Source organism: Macrobrachium nipponense, chromosome 1 (genome assembly GCF_015104395.2).
Source record: "Macrobrachium nipponense isolate FS-2020 chromosome 1, ASM1510439v2, whole genome shotgun sequence".
Lineage (NCBI taxonomy): Eukaryota > Metazoa > Arthropoda > Malacostraca > Decapoda > Palaemonidae > Macrobrachium > Macrobrachium nipponense.
In genome coordinates this window covers 40485752-40501951 of record NC_087200.1, presented here as the reverse complement: position 1 = coordinate 40501951, position 16200 = coordinate 40485752, and the positions used below count along the sequence as shown (strand labels likewise).

At 35.2% G+C, this 16200-nt stretch overlaps 3 protein-coding genes across 5 annotated transcripts; all 3 read right to left on the bottom strand.

The window, feature by feature from the left end:
* Positions 1-2513: 2513 nt before the first annotated feature.
* Positions 2514-4099, bottom strand: LOC135219274 (cuticle protein 7-like). 2 transcript variants are annotated; one of them, XM_064255904.1, is made up of 3 exons: positions 4067-4099; positions 3030-3128; positions 2514-2878 (listed from the first exon to the last, which is right to left on the bottom strand). In XM_064255904.1, the coding sequence occupies exons 1-3, from the start codon at positions 4076-4078 to the stop codon at positions 2621-2623; spliced, it is 369 nt and encodes a 122-aa protein (XP_064111974.1). In that variant the 5' UTR covers positions 4079-4099; the 3' UTR covers positions 2514-2620. The 2 variants fall into 2 exon arrangements, with proteins under 2 accessions (XP_064111974.1, XP_064111975.1); XM_064255905.1 differs by lacking the exon at positions 4067-4099 and having other exon boundaries at positions 3030-3140.
* A 3750-nt stretch (positions 4100-7849) lies between these two features.
* Positions 7850-9529, bottom strand: LOC135219273 (cuticle protein 7-like). Of its 2 annotated transcripts, XM_064255902.1 has the most exons (3): positions 9493-9529; positions 8359-8457; positions 7850-8207 (listed from the first exon to the last, which is right to left on the bottom strand). In XM_064255902.1, exons 1-3 carry the CDS (start codon positions 9502-9504, stop codon positions 7950-7952), a joined length of 369 nt encoding a protein of 122 aa, XP_064111972.1. In that variant the 5' UTR covers positions 9505-9529; the 3' UTR covers positions 7850-7949. The 2 variants fall into 2 exon arrangements, with proteins under 2 accessions (XP_064111972.1, XP_064111973.1); XM_064255903.1 differs by lacking the exon at positions 9493-9529 and having other exon boundaries at positions 8359-8469.
* Positions 9530-11770: 2241 nt separating this feature from the next.
* Positions 11771-13189, bottom strand: LOC135219272 (pro-resilin-like). Its single transcript, XM_064255901.1, has 3 exons — positions 13150-13189; positions 12280-12378; positions 11771-12135 (listed from the first exon to the last, which is right to left on the bottom strand). Exons 1-3 carry the CDS (start codon positions 13159-13161, stop codon positions 11878-11880), a joined length of 369 nt encoding a protein of 122 aa, XP_064111971.1. The 5' UTR covers positions 13162-13189; the 3' UTR covers positions 11771-11877.
* Positions 13190-16200: the final 3011 nt, after the last annotated feature.

Genomic DNA, 16200 nt, shown 5'->3' with positions numbered 1-16200 from the left:
GTACCACTAGAAACCTAGGGGATGGGGACAAAAATACAGAACTTACTATCTTCCACAAAAGTCCGTTTCCTCGCTGGTCCAGGGAGTGAACACGAATCCGCTGACTACGAAACCCCAAAGCAGTTGAACAAGTAACTCTATATCTAATATCGTTAAGAAAGTGATTATCAAGTTTTTGTTGTTAACGATACGGGGTTTGAGTATAAAATGTGCTACCAAAGGTATACCTCTTACCACGGGCATGGGGTAGCGTCATCCTTAAGCCTTTGGTATAAAGACTGTTATGTTAATTTAAAAAGGGTCAATACCATAATATTGTTTGTGGATTAATAGTTTTCATGGCCATGACATTCTTCATTAGCAATAATCACAATTGGACAGGTAGACAGTTATTCAATGCACAGCGCATTGTCGTTGCTGTAACCTCACAACATCACCAACAAAACCGACAAATAATACATACTGAAAATATCATTCGCTAGTTACGTCTATTAGACTACTACCAACCCAGAAACACTCTCTCCTATCAATTTTTGTCTTTGCCTCTGCTTCTTTCTTTCCATCTTTTTACTTAATATGAATTTGTTACATTGGTGAAAGTATCTGAACCTTCCATTTTGTATCAGTATTTAAAAAAGAATTATGTATAGCCATAATTTACAAGTATCTAAAACCTAGCATTGGGTTGTCATCAACCACTTCCACTATGAAAGTTGGCCTAATCACGCAATATAACTAAACATAACAGATCTATGAATATTTGATTATAGAGTATGCACCAGCAGCGGTTTGTGGTTGCTACCTCAATTACGTAAGGAAACTTAAGGTTTTACTAATCTGCTGCTGTAAATGGTAGGTTTTTATTCATTTTTTAAGAGGCAGTTTGCATATTATAGAATACCACCGTAAATACAGTTGTTGAAATGTTTTGTAGGAATCTTGTGGACTGTCTGTTGACAAGATATGATAACCTAAAGGAAATACTAATTCATGAATACCGACTTCTTAAGCACTTTTATTCTCATATTTATTTCACATATTTCCTTAACTGCACATTTTACACTCAAACCTAATACAATCGTCAAACAACAAAAACTTTACGATCACTTTCTTAACGATATTAGAATATGGAGACTTTCCTCTATACTTAAAAAAATACCTGCTTCTCACTCCTTCCTGTTCCCATATGTCCTTACGGTACGACATCTCTTGGGTCTTCCATGAGTTACTTGTTCAACTGCTTCGGTGTTTCATTGTCAGCGGATTCGTGTTCACTCTCTGGATGGCTAAGGGAACGGATTTTTGTGTGCGATAGTACTTTGCTACATATTCGCCCTTCAAAACCCTCCTCCTATCCATAACAGTATGTATTACCTATGCCACCCATGTTGCCACGGAGCTCTCTCTCTCTCTCTCTCTCTCTCTCTCTCTCTCTCTCTCTCTCAAGTAATTCTCCAGCAGTCTCTAACATACCCTGTGTTATTATCTCGAAATGGTCTTAAACTTTTCAAGACCGTCATTGACCTCAACCTTTCTATATAGATTAATGAAGGGAGTTATTACCATTGAATATTTCCTCTCAGTGGATGATTTCAATCTCAGTATAATATCTTTCCCCGGTACTCGATATTTTTGTTAAATTGTTTAGAAAAATATCAACCTAGTTCCCATGATTGTTTAAGTAATACTAAATAGTTTTACCAATTTAAACACTGAAACCAGTTTTTATCAATCATTTTGCTCTTAATCAAATTATAAGAAAATATATCATTTTGGTCATGTGGCCCATATTTAGTTACAGTGGTTCAAGTTATGTCTCATTACCATCTTTAACATCAGGTGTGAGGTACTGTTAGTTTTAATGTATTTTTTGAAGACTTGCATAAATAGCAATAGTTGTTTGTTGAATGCCATCATTAATTGAATGTCTTCCATTTTTCCGATTTTCTGTAGAAACACTCTTTCAGTTTGATCGAATCCAGATATTTTTGAAAGCTTTGTAATCACCATTTCATATTCAAACAAAACATCAATAGTATAAAAAAATTAGAAAAGTTTCTGTATTCTTCTTTTAGCTTATAATTGATTTTCTATAAAATGTTAGGAATTTTTTTATTAAAATGTAATTCTTGCTTTCACTTTTGGTAGAATTTCTCTTTTTTAAATACTTAGTTGCAATAATATGTATAACAAATTGTAAGTAAGGTTTTCATCAAGAAACAACGTCCTCACTATATTCAAATATTGACCTAAAGGTAATATTGTTTAGCTTTCAGTTCCCTTGGAATCTCACGCAATGCAATGAGTTTTGTCCTTCTTTAGGACAACATAGTAGTGATCAACCAATTCAATTGGAATGAAATTATTTAAAAAGTTTAGTTCAAAGGTATACATTTACATTGAAGTCTACTTGCTGGATTGCAATAAAATTTGTTATTACATAAAGAATTTGTTATGAAATTCGGTGATACATAAATATTTTATTAGATATAAGGAATTACTTAAACCACGAATCTAGCTTTTTCTTTTATTCGTTTTTATCATGGCCAATTTCATAAAACATAAGTTAGTTTAATAACAACTCTAATACGATCCTAGATAACATTAACGGTAAATCATTTTATGCGTAGCCGACCTGAGGAGCCGGTTGGTATCCTTTGGCGGGCTGTGGGTAGTAAGCTTCTCCCTGGTAGGACACCTCGGCCACATATCCAGAGTCACCGTTGACGTAGTAAGTCACCTTCTGCAGACGGCCGTCGGGAAGCTGCACGTAGTAGGTTCCCTTTGTGTCGTAGCCATCTCGAGCCTCCTGATGGCCGAAGTCGTTCTTGGAGTAGTCGTCCTTCACGGCGTAGTTGAAGTTGTACTGAGCAGGACCCTAGTTTTCGCAAAGTAAAGAGAATAAGATAAATATATGTTGCATTCAACGATAGAAAGAATGATATACATATATCTCACGAGGAATTACCAGCTATAGGATCAAGGACAGCTTTACACCTTGGGTATAACATATCAGCACAAGTCCTCACCACAGGAGCAGGAGCATGATAGGATGGTGCAGGAGCCCCATAGGATGGAGGTAAATCGGCAAAGGCACATGCAACTGCAACAGCTGCCAGAATCAAACCCTGCGACAACATTCAGAGTATTAAAATTTCTTAAATACACTGGAGATCTCGACAAACAGTTTTTGCTAAGAAGGGGGTCATTGTGTTCCTTAGAAGTAGATTGATATATTGATTACTTATTTTCTTTCTTTATTACTTCTCAATACTTCTATGCACTGTAGAACTCTGATTTTCCTACGAAGATTACATCTATAATAATAATAATAATAAAATAATAATAATAATAATAAAATAATAATAATAACGAGATTATTGATGAGATAGTTGTAACAATCAAGAAGGCGACAAGTCCATAGAAAGCCGCAAATGGAAAGAAAATCTCTTCAGGACATTCATATGAATCATTGTCAAGAGAATGTTAGAGAAACAGACACTCATTGACCAACTAATAATAATAATAATAATAATAATAATAATAATAATAATAATAATAATAATAATGATAATAATAATAATAATAATAATAATAATAATAATAATAATAATAATAATAATAATAATAATAATAATAATAATAATAATAATAATAATAATAATAATAATAATAATAATAATAATAATAATAATTGATTGATTAGGGCCCGGGTAGGGAACCAAAGTTGAGCTTCTCAAACAGGAATACACCAATTCAAAAATGGATGGAGAAGGACAGTATTTGAATTAACCTTTAGGTGAAGAGGCAGGTAGAAATGATTCTAAAAATAAATTGAGGAAGATAACAGCTATTGAAGGGGAAGTATAAGAAGGAAATTAGATGATAAATAAATGACAATGAGTCGAGGGTGTCAAGAGTAAAACTTGATAAGTTACAGTGCTGTGAGTGTTTAAAAAACATTTAAACTTCTTTCATTATCTATCGCATAACAATTGAAATAATTTTCTGTATTTCGAATTCACTACAAAATTGAAAAACTAAAAGTCCTCGTGTAATCAATCACCTTAAGAGTCATGTTGTTACCAAGAGAGCGAACCAGTCGAATGAAGTAAGAAGAAAACTTCCAGGTATATATATCATTCTGGTGTGCTCAGATCAGCCCCGCCCACTCATCGACACCTTCGAGGCATTAGAGCTGCAGTGAAAGCTCTCGGAGGTGGAGCCGTCATTTCAGCTGGCCTGTCTATCCAAGCAAGCTTTTTATGATCATAAGTTCATTGTCAGCTTTCATTGTAATCAATATCCCAAATGCTATGTTGAAATAGGTGTACTCTTTGTTGTACATTATCATTGGCGTTCCTGAAGGGGGTGGGGCGGGTTTGGGGGGGTGGGGGACAGTTATTGTTTGAAATCGCCCCCCAAGCCCAAAGTGAGGGGGCCCCAAAATGCGAAATTTAACCATTGCTGCTGTGGCAGGACAAGCTAAATCAAGTGGCCCCAAATGGTCAAGAACCCCATTTATATTTGGACCAGATCCCAAAAGTTTGGGGCCCACTAAAGGGCCCCAATTTCCAATTTTGTGATCAAAAATGTAAAAAAAAAAAAAAAAAAAAAAAAAAATATGTAAAAGAAATAGGGCTCTCCATAGGCCCACTCCCAATCGTATAGCCCATTATAGACCTTCTTTTACCTTCTCATAGAGGAGTTTGCTGCCAAGAAGGCACGTTGAAAACTGAAGGACATAGGAGCAAGTGAGCAACTTGGAAAGTGTTAAGTGTAGGCCCTACCTACTAAGAAGTGTACTATCATCAACAAGAATACCAATGCTTTTGTTTTGGGTATAATCTCGGAGCGGTCTGTGGTCCTTCTCCCTTTTCTCCTTCCCAGCAATATTAAATTAACTCCCTAGCTTCACTGTACTCTGTTCTACATCCCTTCACTCTTTTCTACCACCCTTCACAGCTTCACTCTGCTCTACCTCCCATCACTCTGTTCTATCTCCCTTCACTCTATTCTACCTCATTTCACTCTGTTCTAACTACTACCTCCTTTCACTCTGTTCTTCCTCCCATTACTTTTTTCTACCTCCCTTCGCAGCTTCACTCTGTTCTACCTCCCATCACTCTGCTCTACTTCCCTTCATTCTGTTCTTCCCATCACTCTGTTCTTCCTCCCTTTGAACCCTTTCACTATGTCCTGCCTTCCCTTCACTCTCTACTAACTCCATTTACTCTTCTACTTCCCTTAACACTGTTCTTCCTCCCATCAATGTCCTACCTCAGGCTCCCTTTCACTCTGTTCTACCTTCCCTTCTCTGTTTTAACTTCTCACTCTGTTCTACCGCCACAAACTATTTTCTGCCTACATTCACTTTGTTCTAACTCTCTTCACTCTGATTTACCTCCCTTTACAAAATTGAGTCCCTTCCAGCAATATTGATTTATTTAACTCCCTCCACAAAGTATCACAATCAGAGTACATTACTGTTATCCTCATTTTTACCATTTATTATTATGTTTAACTGGATTAAGTGGATCTTCAGTTATTCAATGTACACGTAGTATTAGAAAATTAAATTTCTGAAATCTGCATTTTCAAATGCCTTTCTAAATATTTTCCCCGGGGGGCCTTCCATAGCAACGCGCTCCCCCCCCCCCCCCCCCCCCCCCCCCCCTCCCCCCCCCCCTCCCCCCCGCCCCCCCCCCCCCCCCCCTCCCCCCAGCTGCTTTGGCTCGCTTCGCTCGTCTCCCACCCCATAAGAGGAGCCCTAAATTGGACTGTGCCCCCCTGGCCCCAAAATGTCTAGGAGCGCCCCTGTACATTAGAACACATGTGCACACAACCATGACAAGATACGCACTTAAATATCTGAAAACACCCAGGAATACTATACATATACTTTAGGACATATTGCAACAAAACACTCTGCATAAGGATCGATAATACTTGTCACCGAGGTTTCACAAAGACTAGTCTTGACACGATCTGCATCTGTTTTCTTATAAAAAATGTAAATGGAACCTGATCGCCATGGTATTCCAAGATTTTAGACACGTGTCTAAGTGCATTTTATACTTATCGAAAATCATGGAAGCTATTGATACACAAACAATAAATGGTTCCTGATTCAGCTAAGATAATATTTATTCCGTGTCATATGCTCATTCAAATTTAATGTGGAGGCCGTTTATTTAGAAGTGCAAATCCATAATTACAGTGTCTTTATCAAAAATACAGAAATCCAAAACTTCTGCAACCGAAATTACACCTATTTTTCCCCTTGTTCTTTCCCTCATTCAGTCGATAATAAAAACTCATTCTTGCATCAATATATCCACGGTTAATGATCGATGGTTCTTTACACTTTAACCGTGACTCCATCTTCCCTACAGCCTTACCGACTTGGTCTTGTCGTTCACTATTCCTGGCCCCTACAGTGACAATGTTATAATTCTCAATCCTCCTTATCTTTTCTTTTTTGCTCCGACATATAACCTCATCATCTTCCAAACACTTCTCCATTGCTACAGAGCCACCAAACAGTCCTCATCACAAAACTACCTGGATTCCATTTCTTCTTTCCTCGTAACTTTCAGTTACTTCCTCTGAGACTTATCTCTTCATTTTCTGATACTCCTTTCGTCATTTTCTTAATTGGATGTTTTTATTGGCTTCTTTTTAGTTCTCTGTACTTTACTTTACCTTCGCCCTTAAAAACCTCCTCCTCGCCATTAAGGCATTTACTCTGCCGTCCATTGTTGCCTTCTCTCTCTCTCTCTCTCTCTCTCTCTCTCTCTCTCTCTCTCTCTCTCTCTCTCTCTCTCTCTCCTATCAAGTAATTCTCCACAGGTCCCCATCATTTCCCCTCTCATTATATCGCAATCGTCTTCAATTTTACATGTACAGTCATTATTGTCATCAACCTCTCTATAAATGATTAGTAAATAAGTTAATACATTTTTACTATCACTAAGTTGTCGAATCTATTCTCCATGTGGCCTAACTTTTTCCTCATTTCAATCATTATATTACAATGGATGTGATGTTGCAATTAATCTTTTTGCAAATGTTTTTCTAAAACTGACCTTGCATAAAAAGCAATAATTATTTCTTGCAGACCTTCATTGTCATTAGTTGGCTGTATATACGTTTTTTTATATTCATTTTAGGAAAACCCTGTTTCTAGGTTCCTTCGTTGTTGAAAAGTTACCAAATCTTGTCCATTTCTTTTTTTAAAGATACCTAATTGCCACCTGGTAGGATATTCTTATCCTAGCAAGACATGGATAGTAATAATAGAATAAACTATAAGACTCCCCGAATTGTCATTTGGAGTTCAAAGCTGGTTGCTTTAATTTGTCTAAATTCTATTTATGAATTTTTTTTCCTGCTGCATTCATCTACACTTCCTGCACATTGTCACAACTCACATAATTTAGTTGCACTGACTTAATCAATTTCATTAATGATAATTTGATATAAGGTTTCATAAAAAAAAAACTGTCACGTAACGTTTTCATCGAAACAACTACTCCATTATAGACAGTGTTAAAAGCAATATTGTTAAATTTTCTGAATCATATCACATGTAGATTGATAGTATCATGCATTTTCCGTTGTATCACAACAAGAAAGCTGTGCTCATCTAATCGGATTGGAAAGACATTATTCAGGATGTTTTTCATAAATCTGGCTCGTTATATTTAACTCAAAAAACTACACTATAACGTCACTAGTTAATACATTCATACAGTTAAATGAATTTTTATAGCTTTAAGATTTATTGCTCTATCAGCAATTACATTAAGTGTTAGGTTTACAAAAATAAGTTACACAAGAAGTCAATCTTTTTCTTTTATTCGTTTTTACATGGCCAATTTCATAAAACATAAGTTAGTATGATAACAACTCAATATGATCCTAGATAACATTAACGGTAAACCATTTTAAGCGTAGCCGACCTGAGGAGCCGGTTGGTATCCTTTGGCGGGCTGTGGGTAGTAAGCTTCTCCCTGGTAGGACACCTCGGCCACGTATCCAGAGTCACCGTTGACGTAGTAAGTCACCTTCTGCAGACGGCCGTCGGGAAGCTGCACGTAGTAGGTTCCCTTTGTGTCGTAACCATCTCGAGCCTCCTGATGGCCGAAGTCGTTCTTGGAGTAGTCGTCCTTCACGGCGTAATTGAAGTTGTACTGAGCAGGACCCTAGTTTTCGCAAAGTAAAGAGAATAAGATAAATATATGTTGCATTCAACGATAGAAAGAATGATATACATATATCTCACGAGGAATTACCAGCTATAGGATCAAGGACAGCTTTACACCTTGGGTATAACATATCAGCACAAGTCCTCACCACAGGAGCAGGAGCATGATAGGATGGTGCAGGAGCCCCATAGGATGGAGGTAAATCGGCAAAGGCACATGCAACTGCAACAGCTGCCAGAATCAAACCCTGCGACAACATTCAGAGTATTAAAATTTCTTAAATACACTGGAGATCTCGACAAACAGTTTTTGCTAAGAAGGGGGTCATTGTGTTCCTTAGAAGTAGATTGATATATTGATTACTTATTTTCTTTCTTTATTACTTCTCAATACTTCTATGCACTGTAGAACTCTGATTTTCCTACGAAGATTACATCTATAATAATAATAATAATAATAATAATAATAATAATAATAATAATAATAATAATAATAACGAGATTATTGATGAGATAGTTGTAACAATCAAGAAGGCGACAAGTCCATAGAAAGCCGCAAATGGAAAGAAAATCTCTTCAGGACATTCATATGAATCATTGTCAAGAGAATGTTAGAGAAACAGACACTCATTGACCAACTAATAATAATAATAATAATAATAATAATAATAATAATAATAATAATAATAATAATAATAATAATAATAATAACGAGATTATTGATGAGATATTGTAAACAATCAAGAAGGCGACAAGTCCATAGAAGCAGCAAATGGAAAGAAAATAAAAATCTCAGGCATTCATATGAATCATTGTCAAGAGAATGTTAGAGAAACAGAAACTCATTGACCAACTAATAATAATAATAATAATAATAATAATAATAATAATAATAATAATAATAATAATTGATTGATTGATTAGGGCCCGGGTAGGGAACCAAGATGAGCTTCACAAACAGGAATACACCAATTCAAAAATGGATGGAGATGGACAGCATTTGAATTAACCTTGAGGTGAAGGGGAAGGTAGAAATGATTCTAAAAATAAATTGAGGAAGACAACAGCTATTGAAGGGGAAGTATAAGAAGGAAATTAGATGATAAATAAATGACAATGAGTCGAGGGTGTCAAGAGTAAAACTTGATAAATTATAGTGCTGTGGGCGTTTAAAAAACATTTAAACTTCTTTCATTATCTATCGCATAACAATTGAAATAATTTTCTGTATTTCGAATTCACTACAAAATTGAAAAACTAAAAGTCCTCGTGTAATCAATCACCTTAAGAGTCATGTTGTTACCAAGAGAGTGAACCAGTCGAATGAAGTAAGAAGACAACTTCCAGGTATATATATCATTCTGGTGTGCTCTGATCAGCCCCGCCCACTCATCGACACCTTCGAGCCATTAGAGCTGCAGTGAAAGCTCTCGGAGGTGGAACCGTCATTTCAGCTGGCCTGTCTATCCAAGCAAGCTTTTTATGATCATAAGTTCATTGTCAGCTTTCATTGTAATCGATATCTCAAATGCTATGTTGAAATAGGTGTACTCTTTGTTATACATTAGATCACATCTGCACACAACCATGAGTAGAGCCGCACGTAAATACCTGAAAAAAAAAACAGTAATACTATACATATACTTTAGGACATATTGCAACAAAACACTCTGCATAAGGATTAATAATACTTGTCACCGAGGTTTCACAAAGACTAGTCGCGGCACGATCTGCATCTGTTTTCTTTTAAAACACGTAAATGGAACCTGATCGCCATGGTATTCCAAGATTTTAGACACGTGTCTAAGTGCATTTTATACTTATCGAAAATCATGGAAGCTATTGATACAAACACAATAAATGGTTCCTGATTCAGCTAAGATAATATTTATTCCGTGTCATATGCTCATTTAAATTTAATGTGGAGGCCGTTTATTTAGAAATGTAAAACCATAATTACAGTGTCTTTATCAAAAATACAGAAATCCAAAACTTCTGCAACCGAAATTACACCTATATTACAGTCTATAATAAAAACTCATTCTTGCATCAATATATCCACGGTTAATGATCGATGGTTCTTTACACTTCAACCGTGACTCCATCTTCCCTACAGCCTTACCGACTTGGTCTTGTCGTTCACTATTCCTGGCCCCTACAGTGACAATGTTATAATTCTCAATCCTCCTTATCTTTTCTTTTTTGCTCCGACATATAACCTCATCATCTTCCAAACACTTCTCCATTGCCACAGAGCCACCAAACAGTCCTCATCACTAAACTACCCAGATTCTATTTATTCACTCCTCGTAACTTTCAGTTACTTCCTCAGAGACTTATCACTTCATTTTCTGATACTCCTTTCGTCTTTTTCTTATTTGGATGTTTTTATTGGCTTCTTTTTAGTTCTCTGTACTTTACTTTACCTTCGCCCTTAAAAACCTCCTCCTCGCCATTAAGGTATTTCCTCTGCCATCCATTGTTGCCTTGTTACTCTCTCTCTCTCTCTCTCTCTCTCTCTCTCTCCTAGCAAGTAATTCTCCACAGGTCCCCATCATTTCCCCTCTCATTATATCGCAATCGTCTTCAATTTTACATGTACAGTCATTATTATCATCACCCTCTCTATAAATGACGAGTAAATAAGTTAATAAATTTTTGCTATCTCTAAGTTGTCGAATCTATTCTCCATGTGGCCTAACTTGTTCCTCATATCAATCATTATATTACAATGGATGCATTGCTGTTGCAATTATTCTTTTTGCAAGTGTTTTTCTAAACTGACCTTGCATAAAAAGCAATAATTATTTCTTGCAGACCATCATTATCATTAGTTGGCTGTATATACGTTTTTTTTTTTTTCTTTTTTTTTTTTATTCATTTTAGAAAACCCCTTGTTTCTAGTTTCCTTCGTTGTTGAAAAGTGACCAAATCTAATCCATTTGTTTTTTTAAAGATACCTAATTACCACTTGGTAGGATATTTTTATCCAAGCAAGACATGGATAGGAATAATAGAATAAACTATAAGACTCCCCGAATTGTCATTTCGAGTTCAAAGCTGATTGCTTTGATTTGTTTAAATTCTATTAATGAATTTTTTTCCTGCTGCATTCATCTACATTTCCTATACATTGTTACTACTCACATAATTTAGCTGCACTGACTAAAGCAATTTCATTAATGATAATTTGATATAAGGTTTCATAAAAAAAAAACTGTCACGTAACGTTTTCATCGAAACAACTACTCCATAATATATAGACAGTGTTAAAAGCAATATTGTTAAATTTTCTGAATCATATCACATGTAGATTGATAGTATCATGCATTTTCCGTTGTATCACAACAAGAAAGCTGTGCTCATCTAATCGGATTGGAAAAACATTATTCAGGATGTTTTTCATAAATCTGGCTCGTTATATTTAACTAAAAAAACTACACTATAACATCACTAGTTGATACATTCATACAGTCAAATGAATTTTTATAGCTTTAAGATTTATCGCTCTATCAGCAATTACATTAAGTGTTAGGTTTCAAAAATAAGTTACACAAGAAGTCAATCTTTTTCTTTTATTCGTTTTTATCATGGCCAATTTCATAAAACATAAGTTAGTTTAATAACAACTATAATACGATCCTAGATAACATTAACGGTAAATCATTTTAAGCGTAGCCGACCTGAGGAGCCGGTTGGTATCCTTTGGCGGGCTGTGGGTAGTAAGCTTCTCCCTGGTAGGACACCTCGGCCACGTATCCAGAGTCACCGTTGACGTAGTAAGTCACCTTCTGCAGACGGCCGTCGGGAAGCTGCACGTAGTAGGTTCCCTTTGTGTCGTAGCCATCTCGAGCCTCCTGATGGCCGAAGTCGTTCTTGGAGTAGTCGTCCTTCACGGCGTAGTTGAAGTTGTACTGAGCAGGACCCTGGTGTGATCAAAGTTAACAGAATAAGATAAATGTATTGTGGGTTCATGATTACATCAACAATATATGTCACAACTAATTAACAGTTATAAGAGTGAGAACAACTTTACAGTTGGAGAATAACCCTCCAGCATAAGCTCTTACCACAGGAGCAGGAGCGTGATAGGATGGTGCAGGAGGCCCATAGGATGGAGGTAAATCTGCAAAGGCACATGCGATTGCAACAGCTGCCACGATCAAAACCTATGACGAACAATCAAAGCATGAAAATCTGCTTACTATCTTGGAAATCGGGACATACAATTTTTACCAGGTAGGGGTGTCACTGGATATCTTAATCATAGAGTGATTATTTAATTAGAATTAATTTGATATAATTATCATATTTTTTTCTGTCATTTTCTTTCATAGTTTATTCCTTGATTCTGTATATTTATTCCTGGCTGAGCTGCAGTTCCTGGCAGAGACTTTGTGCTTGCATCGAGGCTAATAATCACAATAAAATTCATGTTATTAAAATTAGACCGGATGAATGAGGAAAATGTACGTGGTTACGATGTGAATGAAAAGAAAATCGTTGAACCCTCCATTCTTTACTCGATGTTAATAAATCAGTAAATAATGAGATTAGTCAATTGATTAGATGAATTCTTTAAGGGGCAGGGTACTGGACCAAAGTTAACTTCCCCAAAAACGAAAGCAGTAATCCAAAACAGGGTGGAGAGGAGCAACATCAAAAATAATTTAGAGGTGAAGGGTTCTGTAGAAAGAAATTCTAAAATATACCTACAAAGGCAACTTCCAATGACGGAGAACTATATTAGGGAAACTGAATGACACTTAAATGATAATAAAACAATGACATAAAAGGAAAAGAATAAGAAAATTATAATGCTGCAAGCTTTTAAAAATCATGTAAACTTCTTTCATTCTCCATTGCGTTTCATTTAACTTCATTTTCCGTACTTCGAATACGCCGTAAAATTGAAAAATTAAAAGTCCTCTTATAATCACCTTCAGAGCCATGTTGTTCCGTAGACAGTTAACCAGTCGAATGAACTGAGAGGAAAACTTCCTGGTATATATATCATTCTGGTGTGCGCTTATTAGCCCCGCCCACTCATCGACGCCTTTAAGATATTAGCTGCAGTGAAAGCTCTCGGTGGTAGTGACGTCATGTCAAGTGGCCCCTCAATCCGAGCACCGCTTGCATGATTTTAAAATCGTTGTCAACCTTCATTATAAATAACATATTTAATAATATGAACAAAAACTCGCTTGTTTCTCCCGAAACACACAGGAATAATTTACATTCACTGTGGAATATATTACCACAGAGCAGTCTCCGTAAGGGTGAGTAATACGGGTCAAAAATACAGATAGTTTGAATAACTATGAGAGGTAGCCACAGAAATGCCACAAAGGTTAGTCCGGGCACGAACTGCAACTTATTACTTTTAAAATATGTAAATGGAATTTGTCCATCTTGGAAGAATACATTTAAAGATATTAGATGTTTATTGAAAGTAAAGCATGGAACGTTTTGTACGAGTAAGAGAAATAGTTCCTGATCAGTTGAAATTGTTTTATAATAAAATAAGTTTATATTCCTGTCTGTATTATATACTCACTGAAATAAGTGGAATTTGTTCAAGTAGACGTAAAACCTTAAATGCATTTTCTTCATCAAAATTATAGAAATGCCAAAGATTTACAATAGTGTATCTCTTTGTTTGAAATATCTTCATAGGTAATGACCGATGGATTATAATAAGAGTTTTCAACTGAGCATTTCTGGCATGTAATTGTCCTTAACAATAGATTCTAATCATCAAAATTACCTGCTCGTTTTAAACGTTGTGGAATATATGGTGTCATTACTAGCCAGAAAAATTGCCGAGTAAAATTGGCAATTATAACTACATTCAAATGGAAGCAGAATTTACATTTTCTGAATAGCTTTGATTTAGATAGTATTGGAAATCACGCGTTAACATTTCATTAATTTTACTGTTCCCATGAAACTCTGTAGGTGGCATCCTCGAGATTGCGATAACAATATTCAAGTTACCCATCTACATAGCAATGATCCAAACATGCATCTGATCAATTACTTTGGTCATTCTCTCCCACTTTGCAGGCAGCTGCCATTCATAATATCCACTCTATTCCCAAGTCCATCATGGGTCTTTATATCCCATAATTTCAATCTCCCCATAGGACTGACGACTTCCAATTTCATTAACGATTTCGCTGTTTTTTCTTTCATTATTGTTGGTCCCTCAATGATATTTTGACAGTCACTCCTTCTGATCTTCTCCCAAACATGTGGTCCTCACCATTACCACAGACCTATTAGATAGTCTTCATAATAGAATTACCTGGATTTCCCTCCTTTTCTCCTAATAACTTTCAGTTTACCTCTAAGATTTATTTCCTCGCACTCTTTTGTAACCTGTACTTCTTTCATATTTCTTTTATTTCATTGTATGTTCTTCTTAGCTTCTTTAGATCTCTTTACTTCATCTTCTCTCTTAAACCCCACATGCTAGGCAGGAAGATATTCCCTCTGAGCCTGGCAGCTCTTTCTGTCTCCCTCTTCTTTTTCTTTCAAGCAACTCTCCGTAGTCCCCACAATTTCCTATCCAATCAAATCACGGTGTTCTTCAAATTCCCTAGCACTCGAATTACTCTCTCTCTCTCTCTCTCTCTCTCTCCGTCTCTCTCCTCTCTTCTTCTCTCTCTCTCTATATATATATATATATATATATATATATATATATATATATATATATATATATATACTATATATATATATATATATATATATATATATATATATATATATATACATATATATATATATATAAATATATATACTATATATAATTAATGCTACTACGTTAGCATACATACATTATATATATATATATATATATACTATATAATATATATAAGTTATATATCATATATATATATTATATATATATATATAATATATAGATTATATATATATATATATATTATATATATAATTATATATATATATATATGTATATATATACATATATATGTATATATATATAATATATATAATGTATCTATAATATATCTATATATAGTATATATAGTATATATATCATACATATATATATATATATATATATATATATATATATATATATAATTATATATATATATATATGTGGTGTGTGTGTGTGTGTGTGTGAGTGTGTATATGTGTATTTTGGGTAGATTTCATGCATTCACGTCCGCATTAGTCAAATTACAGATAATATACATCGGTTATATGTTCCTTCTTTAGTTTCGACTGCATGATTTTTTCCACATTACTATCCTGACTCCAGAAAAGGGAAATCATATTTCCTCATACATCTCGTTTCGTATTAGATAGTGATGCCCACAATCTTTGCAAAATTGACTATATTTGTTTCTCGCTAACCATCCTTGTCACCAGTTGACTGACTGCATTGCGTTTGTTCTATACTTTTCAGTTACAATTTCCTGTTACCATGCCCAGTCCAGTTCCTTCATGGGTGATCTTTGATCACCACTCTTAGAGGAAGTTTTAACTAAATAAGGCGTGGATAGTACCCAACTATTTTGAGATTCACTGAATTTTCCTTAGGAGTCCAAAGATGATTGCTTTAAGTGGCTACGAGAGACATTTAAAGACATCATTGTTTTTTTTTCATATTCATTCTGCATTTTTTATACATTTTGCCTTACATGTTTCATATCAGTAATAATAAATCCCGATAATACTGCAAAAGTGAGATAAGCTTTTCACCAAAGTGCAACGACTAAAAGCAATATTATTTAGTATTGACTTCGCTTTCCACCTCACAACGTGTAAAGTCGGAGATACAGTCAGCTTAAATGTTCAAAAAGGGGTTCAGATCTGAACTCGCATTATCTCTTATAATTCAATTACAATTCCCTTCGTAAGTACTTACGTCAGTCAAACGAAGATCTTGGTCCTTTATCAACAAGGAATGTAGACAGGTTTGTTAAATTAGTTGCACCATAAATTTAACTTTCCTT